The 14676-nt window shown below is 42.1% G+C and overlaps 1 protein-coding gene across 3 annotated transcripts in view; it reads right to left on the bottom strand.

Annotated features, from left to right (window-relative positions):
• MTMR10 (myotubularin related protein 10) overlaps nucleotides 1-5579 on the bottom strand; it is a 48668-nt gene extending 43089 nt beyond the window's left edge. Inside the window, exons 1-2 of one of the 3 annotated variants that reach the window (XM_032835954.1) lie at nucleotides 5280-5579; nucleotides 4633-4693 (exon numbers count right to left, since the gene is read on the bottom strand). In XM_032835954.1, the coding sequence (XP_032691845.1) occupies nucleotides 4633-4693; nucleotides 5280-5339 (121 nt within the window). In that variant the 5' untranslated portion in view covers nucleotides 5340-5579. The remainder of the gene's footprint in view (nucleotides 1-4632; nucleotides 4694-5279) is intronic. The other 2 variants (XM_032835952.1, XM_032835953.1) reach the window with 2 other exon arrangements.
• Between the last annotated feature and the right edge of the window lie 9097 nt (nucleotides 5580-14676).

Here is a 14676-nt window from a genome sequence, read left to right as displayed (position 1 = left end):
CAATCCACCCTCTCTCCAGTTCCAAAGCATAAATTTGTACCCTAATGTCCCCAGTGCAGTCAGGTAGGCCCTGCTGCTTCATGGTTAAAGGCACAGCCTGGGAGCTGGGCTCAGAATTCCAGCTCTGCCATACAGGGAAAGTGACTTAGCATGTGCAACTACAGTCCTCTCATCTGGCTCACGAAGACAAACGGGTGCCTCCCTGAGACAGCTGTTATGAGGAGTAACCTGAAAGCTATGTATTAGTTAGGGATTTTAGTTGAAAAGAGTCAGAAGTGTACCTGGAGCCAGCTAAGCAAAAAGAAATCTGGCTTTTGTGTTGGCTGGACTTCAAGCAAAATGGGAGCCCAGCAGCTTGAAGGCCTTCACAAGTCCCCCTCAGTGTTGCACCTCTGCCTCTCTCTAAAACATGGGACTTCACTCTTTGGAGCAGGTTCTCTGGTTCTATGGCCACTGACAGAACTACCAAAAAGGATCTCTTCCCTTAGTACCGATCTGAAAATAACAGAGGCCCAGCTGTGTCCATTCTTGCAGTCTGGGGTGGGTTATTATCCTTGCTGGCCACACTAGAACCCAAGGCAGTATGGGGATGGGGAAGTTTGATGTGTCAAAGGAGAGAGGGTATATTTTTCAGAAGACAGTGAAACAATTCCTAGGGAGATAAAATTACTGATGTTCTCTGTATAAGTGCTCATTAAATTGTATCTATGAGGGGCGCCTGGGTGGCTCAGTCAGTTGAGTGGCTGCCTTCGGCTCAGGTCATGATCCCAGAGTCCTGGGATCGAGCCCTGCATCGGGCTCTCTGTTCAGCGGGAAGCCTGCTCCCCCCCGCCCCCCCCCCACCGCCTGCCTCTCTGCCTAATTGCGATCTCTGTCAAATAAATAAATAAAATCTTTATAAGAAAAAAAAATGTACCTATAAGGGGCACCTGGGTGGGTCGGTCGGTTAAGCACCTGACTCTTGGTTTCAGCTCAAGTCATGATCTCAGGTTCTTGGGATCCAGCCCCACCCTGGGCTCTGTGCTCAGTGCAGAGTCTCTTGGGATTCTCTCTCCCTCTCCTCCTCCCACTTGTGCTCTCTCTCCTCTCTCTAAAATAAATAAATAAATCTTTAAAAAAAATCCTATCTATGATATTAGAAAAACCTCATCAAGTGGTTTCTAACCCAGATTCTACAAATCAGATATACCACAAAAACAATTCATGCAACCAACATAGAGTTCTTAACCTTTTATTTTGCTAACTTCTTTAAAGCCATTTTGCTAACTTCTTTAAAGCCATAGTTACTATCACCATCATTTAACAGAGAACATATCTATACCAAGGAAACCGGAAGGACAAAATCTCAGAAATACAGGACAATCGTTTAAATCAACTCAGCTCTATGGGGAAAAGCTGCCTTTTTTCTTAATTTTCTTAGTTTGACCAAGGGCTGTTAAAAACTTCGTCCAGTTTTCTTTGCCAGCCAGACCCTGGGAAAGAGTGATATAGGTCGCTAACTTCTACGTTGTCCACAGGCTTTGCTGTGATCCAGGCACACTACTCCTCCAGCACTTTTATTCATCTAGCACAGAGACAGGCCCCCAGCTCAGGTGCTCAACTGCTTCACCAGTCCAGCAGCTATCCGAAAAAGATCTGAGCACAGTCTGGGGTGCGTGGGTGGCTTAGTTGGTTAAGTGACCCGTACCTGATTTTGGCTCAGGTCATGATCTCAGGATTCTGAGACTGAGCCCCACATTAGGCTCTGTGCTGGGTGTGGAGACTGCCTAAGATTCTCTCTCTCTCCCACCTCCTGTACCCACCCCTCCATAATATATGAATATAGTCCGGCAGTTTTTGCCCTTAACAAATATATGCTGAAACACACATGCACGCACACATGTATTTAAAAATTCAAAGTCTCTGGGGGCGCCTGGGTGGCTCAGTGGGTTGGGCCTCTGCCTTCGGCTCAGGTCATGATCTGAGGGGCCTGAGATTGAGCATGCGGGCATGGCTATGGTAGCAATTCAAGCTGGTGTTCTAGGGGTTCTTTCATTTAGTCATCACTCAATCAGCAGCTCAGTGCACCACACTAGACATCAAGGCCAAAAGTTGAATTAGGTACAATCTCTATCTTGAGGAAGTTCACGAACCATGCAAATTGAAAATTACTAACATAAAGCACAATCGAAATTAAATTGCCAGTTTCTTCTATTTTCTTCTCTCAATAAAAGATGGAGATCATTATAAATTTAGCCTTGTTAAGTTCCGAAGGAACACACAGTAACTGCACACAATTCATTTCGTGTCTAATTTTCATCTGTTTGTAAAAGTTCAAACTTTGGGCAACTACAGTAGGATATCCTTGAACCTAAGGCTCTATGCCAAAGGATAACATGCAATACTATATCTCTAAACAATTACTTCTTGTTCCGTGTGACTGTGTAAAGCCACAGGTGACTTGGCCAAGTTTCCTTGTGGTTTCTGACTATAACAAAGGCAAGAACTGTATTATTAAGCTCTCTTAGTAAAAAACCCTAACCTAGCCCAGGTCTTTAGATCACCAATGCCTCAGTTACTTTCCAGCTGTCTTCCAGATTTCACAGGTCAAGGAGTAGGATGCAAACCAAATGTGGAGTAACGGAGGTTCTAGTGGTAGTCAGACAGGTAGGCGGCTCAAGGGGGTGGGGTGGGGGACAGGAAACAGAGACCAAAATGAGGTGGCCAGACAGAAAGAAACTGGGGAATGTATGGGAAGGCCAAGATGAGAGAGTAAGAACAGAATGGGTGAGGAAGGAAGGCAGAAGACACACTCATCTAGGACTGGCTAAATCTTCTGTAGGAAAAAGGTTAGCTACAAACATAAATCAGAATATCTAGATTCAGCTGCCCCTTCTAGGACACATAAACCACTTAAAGGCAGGAAATGAGTTTATATCTTCCCCCAGAAAACTGTGACTTTTTAGTAGAAACTAAGTTTTTAGTTAATTCTACAGAAGGGATAATCCTTCAGTGTGAAGTTCTTCCTGCTCATCAGTATTCAATAACACTTTCTTAAGCATATCTTAAATATAAAAGTCAATCCTAAAAAATCAAGCACTATCATTTATATCTAAGACCTGTTGTTTATCAATGCCAAATCTTCGTATCAGAAGAGGGAAATCAAAGCCTAAGAACAGGGTCTATTCAGAAAAAAGTAAAGGAAGCCAAAGTTAATAGCTCACAGGCCCTCACTCATTTAAGATGAGTACTGTTTCCCACAGCTAACTTTGAAATGCCTGGAGTGACTAAGGCTAAAACAGAGCACACCCAGGGAGCAAAGGTTACTTATTAATTCTATTGTTCACTCTCAGGAAAAGTACAAAGGATTATTTAGTACATACTGGTTGGATAAAAAGCATTAACTAAATAAAGGCCAAATACTTATAACTAAGTCCCATAATAAAGTCGAAAACAATTTTTAAGAGTTAGCATCTATAATATTGAACCATAGGTTGACAGCATACTGCATACTGTTTGTTCCCACTTAACATTTAAAATTTCAAAGCACAAAATTTAAAGTTTCCGTATCTGTTCAGGTATCGCTTTTAAGTTCTTATAAGTTCTAATCATTTTACTAGGTTTAGCATTAAGTAATGACTAAGATTTTTAAATGTTGACAGTAGCCACACAAATTGGTATTTGATTAGATTTCAGGTTTAAAACAGGCTTTCCTAAATATCCAGCAACTCCCCACAAGAATCATATTAAACAACTAAATTTTCCATTTATTATTCAATTGTCATACAATTCAAAATACCAATTAAATAATATTTTATATGCTTTAAAACTTCAATTGCCAATTCCTATCTCCACCTCTTAAGGTGTTCCAAGGTAACTTTTGTTCTAAACCAGTGCCTCTCCACTGGGAGATTTTGCTCCCAGAGGCAAAAGACAAAAGTAAGTTTTGGCAACATCTGGAGACATTCTGGTGGTCACAACTAGGAGGTGGAGAAGGGGTGCCACTGGCATCTGGTGGGTAGAGGCCAGGGATACTGCTAAACATCCTATAATGCATGGGACTGTCCCTATTACAAAGAATTATCAGTCCCCAAATGTCAATAGAGCCTCTGTTGAGAAACTCCATTCTAAACTGAAACAAGTAAATTTGCAAACACAGCTGACACCTTCCAAAAAAAAAAAAAAAAAGAAGCCAAGTTAAGTAATTCAAAGTTCACTAAGTTTTGTTATTGGTATAAAGACCCGAACATAATAAAAGTTGCTTTTCACACGATTAAAACGATGACTTATTAATCATTAATGCTTGAAGTTGCAGACATGAAGGGCAAAGAGTACTCTCACTACCTAGCCAAGTAATGACTGCTTTAAAAATGAACATTTCAGGAAATCAAAAAAGAAATGAGGTAGTGATATTCTTGACAGCTCTCTAGAGTGTTTACATTTTCAAGGACAAACACCAAATTCAGAACTACTTTTTGTTGTTGTTGTTTAGTTCTAACAAGTTTTTCTGTCATCTCAGTCACTAGATTTTTAACAGGATAAAGCTTAACATAAATAAATACAAGGGAGACGTTAACCACATGGTACTAGTTGGGAGAATCATCTTGGACCAAAAGACTTTACTGAAGTATCTGTTGAAACTCTGATGTTTACCTGGCAAAAGGACTGGCTCCAGTTTTTTAATCTTCGGCTCTGAATTAATCTTATCGTCAGTCTGAAATACATTAGCAAAATAAATCAAGATCAAAACTTTTCCTCCCCCGTGAGATACTAAAGCAATTTTTGTTCTCTAAGTGATGACACATGCAACAGACACACATTTCCCCCGCCCCCCCCTTAAAATCTTTCACAAGTTTTACCAGATCTTTTCAAGATCTGTTCATTATCAATTGCGAGTCCGACAAAACCATTAAAACTGCTGGGCCGCTTCCAGGTGTTCACATTTATGACAGGTAACGTCTTCCACCAGATGCTCAGAAGCGATGCGATCATGCTGGCGGCCACAGTGCGGACAACTGCCAGGCGAAGAACTAAATAAATCCGACTCCAAACACTCCCTTGAGTCTCATCACACGGCAAACTACGGATCACAGGTCTCCGAGCTGAGAATGGCTGCGGCGAAGTTTTACAAGTTTCCACCGAGCCAGTGGGGGCTCCCGAGAAGGCGCGTTCCCCGGCGTCGGGGCTCCGGCAATCGCGCGGCTGGGAACAGGGAGACCGGGGGAGCCTCCAGGGGGTCGGCCCGGCAGCTCCCAGAAAGCGCCAAGGAGAGGGTCGCTCGCCGGGTGGGGGTTGTTTACCTGGGGCGGCGGCAGGAGGTAGGACCTAAAGGTGGGTCTGGGAGGCTTGAGGGAGAACATGGTGTCGCCGCTTTTTCGCTCTGGCCGGGTCGCAGCCCGGGGCCCGCCGCCGGTCAGCGGTAGCGCCGACGCCTCCCGACGCACGGGGGTTCAGAGTTCCCGGTGCGGCCGCCCAGGCCCCGTCTGCGGCCAGCCGGGCCGGGCGGACTGACGGGCGGGGACACGGCGGAGCGCCCGCCCGAGCGGGGAGGAGCCGGGGCAGAGTCGGGTCGACTGGGGCGCCGGAGCCCATCCCCGGAAGGGGCCCGGCGCCACGCCCCGGGAGACGGTGCGTGCGGGCCGGCGGCCGGCCGCTCCCGGCCTCTAGGCTGCGCTGGTGCCGGAACGCAAGTCTTGCACCGCTCGCCTGCTGCCGGGACCTCAGGGAAGGCGCGGCGGGGGGGAGGAGCGGGGCTCGGCAGCCATCTTGAGAGCGCCGGCGCGTCTACGGTGGCCCGCAGGGGTCACGGTGGCCCACGGGGACCTACGGGGGCCCGCGGGGGTCATGGCGGAGGCTGGAGAGGGCCGGCGACATTGGCACAGATCCCCCTCTTTCTAGGCTGCTCCTTGCTGTCTTTTCCTGGAACAGCTCCCTAGACTGCTGTTCGTTTGTCACCCAGCTCGCGCGATCGTTGTGGTTTTAAGTCTTCCGGAGGAGCCCAGGGCGTTGGGGAAGGGGGCTCTGGTGTCCCGGACTCAGTCCCGCGGTGCATCCAGCGCGTGAGAGGACCCGAACTGGGAAAGTGGACCGGTGCTACCGACAGTGGCCACGATCAAACGTCCAGCGCGGTCTGTACCGCATGTGATAAAGCTCCCTTAAAGGTCCCATGGTTGGGGGAGATTTTCTTCCATCATCCCGTCTGTTGTGTTTGCGCAAAGCTTTGGGGCTAGGACGTCCTACCAGCTGAGCGGACTGCTGATTTCCAGGGGATGCCCCTGCCTGGCGGCTACTGGCACATGACACTGGCGGGCAATCCAGACTCCTCAACTTAGGTTATTAACTTTTATCCTCCTTATAAAAATTGAATGTGGAAAAAGATATTAAGCAAGTTACCTTCCTTTCTTTTCTTGCCCATCCTCTCAGGTAAAGAAACTAGTGAGCAGAAAAATGATCAAAAGCCCAGTGAGAGTGAGGCACTATCAGTGTGGGGGCCTTCAATAGGCCCTGGACCAAATAGTCCACCCATGAATTGCAAAGAACAGATGAATTTCAGCATATCGAGCACAGGGCATTTCTTAACTCTAAACTGGAGCAGCCTTTGGTGGAGAGGGGCTAGTGATGTATCATTTTGGTGAACCTGTTAGTTGAGACTTGATTCTTGTTTTGCTTTGAAGAGTAAAACCCTAATCTAGCGTTTTATAACTAACGTCACAAGGAAGCTGCAATGTAGTCATATGAATCACAATCATACCGACAAGTGTGGCTAGTTGAAACATTAAACAATTTTAAGATGCAAAAGTTTGCTTTTTCTCTAAAAATAATTTATCCCGGATTCAGAACCCTACTGATCTTTATGGTTAATTTGTTTGGGTAACACATGATTTCATTTGCTCAGGAACCACAAATGTACTTTAAAATGTTAGTCCACGTGGTTATAGGTGTTAAAAACACTTGTGCACATGCATTTCTTAAACTTCTATGAATAGTCCGTGACTTTTCTTCCTTAAATGGATTAAAAAAAAAAAAAACTCATGCAAAAAAAGATCAGATTTGTGATTACCAGAGGCAAGGGTAGGGAGGGGGAATTGGAGGCAGGTGGTCAAAAGGTACAAACTTCTGGTTACAAGATACATACATTAGGGATTTAATGTATAGCATGATGTAATGTGTAGTTAATACAGCTGTATGATAGGAAAGCTGTTAAGAGTAAATCCTATGATTTCTCATCACTAGAAAAAAAGTTTTTTCTTTGTTTGCTTTCTCTTTATTGTATCTCTAAATTGATAAATGCTTTCTACACTTATTGCAGTAATCATTTCCCAGTATATGTAAGTCAAACCATTATGCTGTACACCTTAAACTTATACAGAGATATATGTCAATTATATCTCAGAACTGAGGGAAAAATGGCTTTTTTCCCCATAAATACTCTTCAAGCGATATATGGGCTTTTCTTTATACTTAAATGATTTTGTGATTTGGTTATGTTGGTTTTCTTAGAGTCTACAACTCTTTAAGATTTGGCCTTAAAATTGAAAAGGAGAAAAACTTTGATTTCCAGATTTGTTACTAACCTAACCCTAAATTTTGTGACCTTTTCAGAAACCTAACTGTATTAGTCCACTTGGGCTTCCATAACAAAATATTACAGACTCTGTGCTTAAACAACAGAAATTTATTTCTCACAGTTCTAGAGGGTGGGAAATCCAAGATCAAGGTACAGACCAGACAGGTTTCTGCTAAGAGCTCTTTGACTTGCTTGCCAAGGGTGGCTGTGTTTTCATAGGCCCGAAGGTGGGAGAAGGAGAGAGGAAGAGAGAGAGAGAGAGACAATGAGCACATGTGCTCTGGTATCTCTTCTTTTAAGGGTACTGATCCTGTTGCATCAGGATCCCACCCTTAATAATCTATCTCACTTACGCCTAATTACCTCCTAAAGCTCCTATCTCTAAATGTAGTCACATTGGGGGTCAGGGCTTCAACATATGAATTTGGGGGGATACAGTGCAGTCCAAAGCACCACTTTTGTAGCCTCTATTCAGTCCTGACTTCTTGATACTTTGACTGCCCCCTTCTTTTGGCTCTACTGCCACCATTTTGTTCTCTTATTTTTCTCACTGTGTTCCATTATTGGTTTTATCATGGCAGATAGTGGTAGTCCCTACAGATCACTTCCTTTTCTCGATGAAGAAAAAAAAGTGCAAACATTTCTTGAATACCTGTTAGGTGCTAGGTAGTTTATATATTCATTCAGTTATCAAATTTGTATCGAGTGCTACGTTTGTGCTAAAAACAAAACAAAACAAAAAAAAAAAAACCAAACTGTTCAGGTTGCCAGGAAGACAAAGTTCCTACTTTTCATGGCATTATGGGTAGAACAATACATAAAAAAAAATGAATATATAACATGTCACGGTAATAAGAACCATGAAAAAAAATAAAGCATGGGAAGAGGATGAGAGTTCTATTTTGTGATGGGAGGTGAGGTGTGGTCATGGAAGACCTTTCTGATAAGATGACATTTAAGCAGAGACCAAATAAGTGAGGGAGAGAGCCAAGTGGAAATCAGAGGGAAAAGCTTAGGAACAGAGTAGATAGCACTGCACAAGCCCTGAGTTGAGAGCCTGCCTGGTGTGTTTGAAGCCAGTGCAGCTGATGCAGCCTAAACCACTGGGAGAGGAAGTCAGAGAGAAAGACCGGGCCAGATCTCGGAGGGCCTGAAAGTTGAGCAAAGCTTTTGCAATATTTTGAGCTGAGAGTGACATGATCTGGCTGATATTTTAAAATCACTCCTACTGCTGTAGAAGTACAGCATGGTAGAAGCCCAGAGAATAGTTGGGAGCTACTAGAATGGTCCACATAAAAGAAGGTAATGGTAGAAACAGTAGAAAAGGTAAAACATGGTTACGCATACTGCCTACAAAACTATGCCATTTTCTGGGTGTGTGGACCATTAAGATGACAATTAAGTAATTTTAAAAGTCTGTTTCTTTGGGGGAGATTCTGGGAAAATGACAGCAGCAGCATTATTGTTTGGTCTCCACATAAAAATAGACAAAGCAATTCTAAAGCAAAATCAAAACCCATAGATGACATCTACAGCAAGTCTAAGTGAAATGGTAACCCCATGATCTCCAGCACCAGCAAGTGAGAACAAAGCAGTGGCAGTCACAAGATCTTTATTGTATCAGCAAAGGGAATCAGCGAGACATCTGGAAAATTCCAAAATAGCCAGAAGGTATTCACTGGAGGTCCTGGCCAGTCAAGTTGAGAAGAGCAGCGGAAATAGGAACAGGAGTTTGCTGTCTCCAAAATGATGAGAGTATGAGGGATTCATGGTAGGGTTTGAGGAGATTGGAGCAGTATAGCTGTAGGAACTCTTGAAACTGACCTATCAAGGCTTCCCTAGGAAAGGGGCCACAGGGAGGACAGACTTCTGGACATGGAAACAAAATTACACCAGATAGAAACAAAGGAAAGAAGAGGTCCAGGAAAAAAAAAAAAAATTGAGGACCAGAAAGTCTTGGAAAGTAAGCCGACTTTTTAAATGTTAATACCACCGTAAAAACAGAAGAAGGTTCTCTGTGAAGTCAGAAAAGCTATCCTGAAAATTGCCTCCTTCCAAAAGTTCAAGAAAACCCATTTCACATACACACAAGCAACAGTAAGGTATGGAAGTCAAATCCCATAGAAGACTACTGTTGTGAAAAGAGAATAAGAACAGAATAGCAATTCTACAGACAATAAAAGCACACCAAAAAGACATTCACACAGGGTAGATCAAAGCTAACACCCACTACTTAAAAGACACTAAATGTTGTGAGACAGGAAGGAACTATATAAATCAGAGTTAGAAACAATCAAAATGAAGTGAAGAAACTCAGAATAGAATTGGAAATAAGAAAAAAGTTACTTTGGAAATGAAGACTAAATGAAACCCAAAGTTAGTAAACACATTTAATTGTGCTTTAAGAGAAGTGGAAGATGAACAGGAGGAAGATTTTAAAAATCAATGAAGAGAGATTTAAAAAAGAGAGAAAATGGCAAATACTGAAGATAGAAAAAGGAGACCCAGTATTCAGGTAATAGGAGTCCCTGGGGGGGCGGGAGGGAAAGAGGCAGGGATAAGAAAACAACAAATAATACAAATTAGACTCAAGAAAGCCTCCTTGAAATTATATATATATTATTATATATAAAAATATATACAATTATATATATATGTATGTATTTGCATCTATGCATTGAGAGAACACATTGCACCTGAGAAAATCAACCTAGAATGATCAACACAAAGACACATTCTTGTAAAAATACCAGACTTTAAAGAAAAAAAATAATGCAAATTTCTTTGGGTATCTAGACAAAAAGAGCAAGTGACTTAGATGAAAGGGAATTCGATTATCCTCAGACTTTTTGGCAGCAATGCTTTATGCCAGAAGAAAATAGAGCAACATATTTAATATACTCAAGGAAAAAAATGTGAGAATATGATAATTGCAAGGATTGAAACACATCCATATGCTAAAATCTATGAGGTAATTATATATATATATATATATATATATATATATATATATATATATTTCAATCTATTGGTTACCATTAGAGGATGATAGGGAACCAATTCAGTATCCTAAAAACTGACAAATAAATGGGAAAAGTCAATAATCGTCCTTGCTGTATGGTATGAACTGTACTACTATGCAACCAAATAACAGGTGAAAGGAATTATTTCTTTATAAAGTATTCTAAATAATAAAGGGAAAAGAAATCATACAGTAGATTATGATTTTTAGCTTCCTATGAATCAAGAAGCCTTAATTCATAGTATCAAGCAGTATCAACAGCTACAGACATCCCAAAAAGAGGCAAGTAGACATATGTGCCTCACGAGGAAGGAAGCAACACCACCCAAATAGCCTTTCTAAAAGAATTGCATCCAAGCCTGAGTAAGCCTCTAAATTCTGCCAACTTGCAGAAACAGTGGAACACGCAAACTGCGCATGAATATTCAACTAGTAAAAATCAGACTCTGGGAAATTTTGCGAGACAAATGGCCCATGTTCTTCAACAGATAGATATAAGGAAGAGAAAGGAATGGGAGAGAGAAAGTAAAAAAAAAAAAAAAAAACCAAAACAGAGCAAAGCTCAATTATAGTGCTAAAGGACATTCAGGTGATGAAGCTATAATGAAATGCAAATGTGATTTTTAAACATGTCTGCAGAATTTTATTTTGTTTTATTTCAAAGATATATTTATTTATTTGCGAGAGAAAGTGCAGTGGGGAGAGAGGGGCATAGAGACTCTCAAGCAGACTCCATGCTGAGCCCAGAGCTAGACATAGCTCAGTCTTGTGACCCTGAGATCATGACCTGAACCGAAACCAAGAGTCAGATGCCTAGCTGACTACACCACCCAGACGCTCCATGTCTGCAAAATTCTAAACACTCCTCCCTCTCCTTGAGTCTGGACTGAGCTTAGTGACTCACCTGTAACCAAGAGAATGCAATGGAAGGGACTCTGCATGGCTTCTGAGACTAAGTTATAAAAAGCAATGACATTTCTCCTTGCTCACTGGGATACTCACTTTTGGAGCCCTGAACTACTATGTAAGAAATCTGATTTCTATGAGGCTGCCAAGCTGTGAGAAAGCCCAGGCCACATGCAGAGACCATGCATGTGTCCTCTGGTGAATAGCGCTAGCTGAGATTCAGATCACAGCTGACAGACAGGATCCACTCCCGGACATGTGAGGGAAGATGCTTCTAGATGACGCCAGCCTCCAGCTCTTGAATCACCTCCAGATGCTGAATCTTCTCAGCTCAAATACCATGAAATTGGGGTGCCTAGGTGCCTCAGTTGGTTAAGTGTCTGCCTTCGGCTCAGGTCATGATCTCAACGTCCTGTGATCAAGCCTCATATTGGGCTCTCTGCTCAGTGGGGAGCCTGCTTCTCCCTTTCCAGCTCCCTTAGGCTTGTATTCCTTCTGTGGCTATCTCTCTGTGTCATAAATAAAAATAAAATCTTTGGGGAAAAATAAAACACACCACGAAATAGAGACACTGATATGCTCTCACCCATTTGCACTGGTTTGCAGGAGCTAATTGTCAGCATTTTTTCCCAAGTCTGCATTCAGCGATGTCACATGTAGCTTGCAGTTGGTCATGGTAGGAGGATTTACCTCATGAAAATCAGCAAAGATTACAAATCAGGGGAATTTCTCTGTGCCTTGTATGAATTCCTGACCCCCAAAATCCATGAGCACATAGGTGTTTTAAGCCATCTAGGTTCTGAGTAATTTTTTTCTTTACAACAAGGAAATGACTACTGTAAATAGATAGTGGTCACTTTTGTGGGGAGGAAGATGACTGAGATTGGAACTTCTGAAACTTCTGGGGTAGCTGGATATTCTATGACTCTGGGTGGTGGCTATAAAGATGTTCATCTTAAAATAACTCAGTCATATTTGTTTTGTATGATTTTCTGTGTCCTTCATAATAAAAATTGCTTTAAAAGTCTTTTTTATGTTGGAGATAGTAGGGTGATGACTTCATTTGTGTTTATTTCCAATATATCTCTGGCAAAATGCATTTTTAAAAAGATTTTTATTTATTTTTAAATTTTATTTTTTCAGTGTTCCAAGATCCATTGTTTATGCACCACACCCAGTGCTCCATGCAATACGTGCCCTCCTTAATACCTACCACCAGTCTCATCCAACCCCATACCCCGCTCCCCTCCAAAACCCTCAGTTTGTTTCCAGAGTCCCCAGTCTCTCATGGTTCATCTCCCCCTCTTGATTTACCCCAATTCACTTTTCCTTTCCTTCTCCTAATGTCCTCCATGTTATTCTTTATGCTCCACAAGTAAGTGAAACCATATGATAATTGACTCTCTCTGCTTGACTTACTTCACTCAGCATAATCTCCTCCAGTCCCGTCCATGTTGATAAAAAAGTTGGGTATTCATCTTTCTGATGGAGGCATAATACTCCATAGTGTATATGGACCACATCTTCTTTATCCATTCATATATTGGAGGGCATCTCGGCTCTTTCCACAGTTTGGCGATTGTGGCCATTGCTGCTATGAACATTAGGGTTCATATGGCCCTTCTTCTCACTACATCTGTATCAAAAAGATTTTATTTTTTTAAAAATTTATTTCAGAGGGAGAGAGAGAACAAGTGAGAGAGTACAAGTGGGGAAGGAGACAGAGAAACAAACTCCCCACTGAGTGGGGAGCCTGATGCGGGCTCAATCCCAGGACCCTGGGATCATGACCGGAGCCAAAGGCAGACGCTTAACTGACTGAGGCATCCCGGTGCTCCTAAAATGCATTTTTTAAACTTTTTAAAAATGTAAGCTCTGTGTACAGTGTGGGGCTTAAACTCATGACCTTGGGATCAAAAGTTGCATGCTCTATCAATTGAGTCAGCCAGGTGCCCCCAAAATGCATTTTTTGATATGAAATAACTCTAGGACAATGCTTTGAGTTAAATTTTAAAGTCCTGAAACCTAAATTGTGTAAGCCTATAGGAGCCTCAAAGTGATGCCATATATATTCAGAAAATAAGCAATCATATAGTCTCAAAGGAGAAAGCCACTTATCATGAGTTCAATTCTTCTTTCCTCTTGATCAAAGCAAAAAATGAGCTTACTTTCAGCTTATACAACTATCATAACATTTATGAGTGTGCCAGAATTTATGGGATATGAGAATAAAACCTTCTTAGTATGCTTCTTACTGTGTCTTACATAGAACAGAAATAGGCTTATGATTTATTTAAGACAGTTTTTAAAAAATTTATTTATTTATTTGAGACAGAGAGAGAGAATAAAAGAGAGTAACAATGAGCAGGGAGAGGGAGAGGAAGAAATAGACTTCCTGCTTAGGGATACCAATGTGGGGCTCAAACCCAGGACCCCAGGATCATGACCTGAGTTGGAAGCAGATGCTTAACCCACTGAGCTATCCAGGCACTCCTACTAAGGCAACTTAATATTAAATGCTTTGAACATACACAGTGTTCCTATCTTAATTGTATTAGATATTGCTAGATTTGATCCAACTGGATATTAGTTCCTAACATGTACTGCTCCTTATTTAGCAAACTTAGAATGACAGAGTAATAATAATATCATAAGCCCTACATTAAAGGGCCTCAATATTTGAGCTGTATTGAGATGGTAGAGTGCGTAGACATATAGCATGATTTCAGGTGTGCAAGAAAGTCCCTGCCCCAGGTTCTGGAATTCCACCATTATAACACACTTCCTTGGGTCTGTCAGACCAATATCTAAAGGAAAGTATCACATCCCTTTTAGCCAACACCTCTACAGGAGGGAGGTGTCTCAAATCTCATGAGACTTAAGGGAATGGACTTGGTCCCATAGCAAGGTAAGAGAGACCTCAGAGAGAGAGGGGAGGGGAGCTGTGAAGGGAATGGAGAACAGGGAGTTGCAAAGATAAGCTTTGCCTTCACACCCACTCTGTTGAGCCGTCTTCGGTTCTCCAAGTTATTCTGAGAAATCTTTTTTTCTAGAACGTGGCAAAGGGCTGAAAAGTTTCTTGGCACAAAAAGAAAGATTTAGGAATGAGGTAAAATGTAATGGGTTAAGCATTGGGTCAAATAATGCGCAAAACAGGACTGATTCAACAGTCTCAATGTAGCAGTAGCTTTATTTATTAAAT

This window comes from Lontra canadensis, unplaced genomic scaffold (assembly GCF_010015895.1).
Source record: "Lontra canadensis isolate GAN:19392208 unplaced genomic scaffold, GSC_riverotter_1.0 scaffold89, whole genome shotgun sequence".
Taxonomy (NCBI): Eukaryota; Metazoa; Chordata; class Mammalia; order Carnivora; family Mustelidae; genus Lontra; species Lontra canadensis.
Note: the sequence above shows the minus strand (reverse complement) of the source record. Positions and strands in the feature narration are given on the sequence as shown.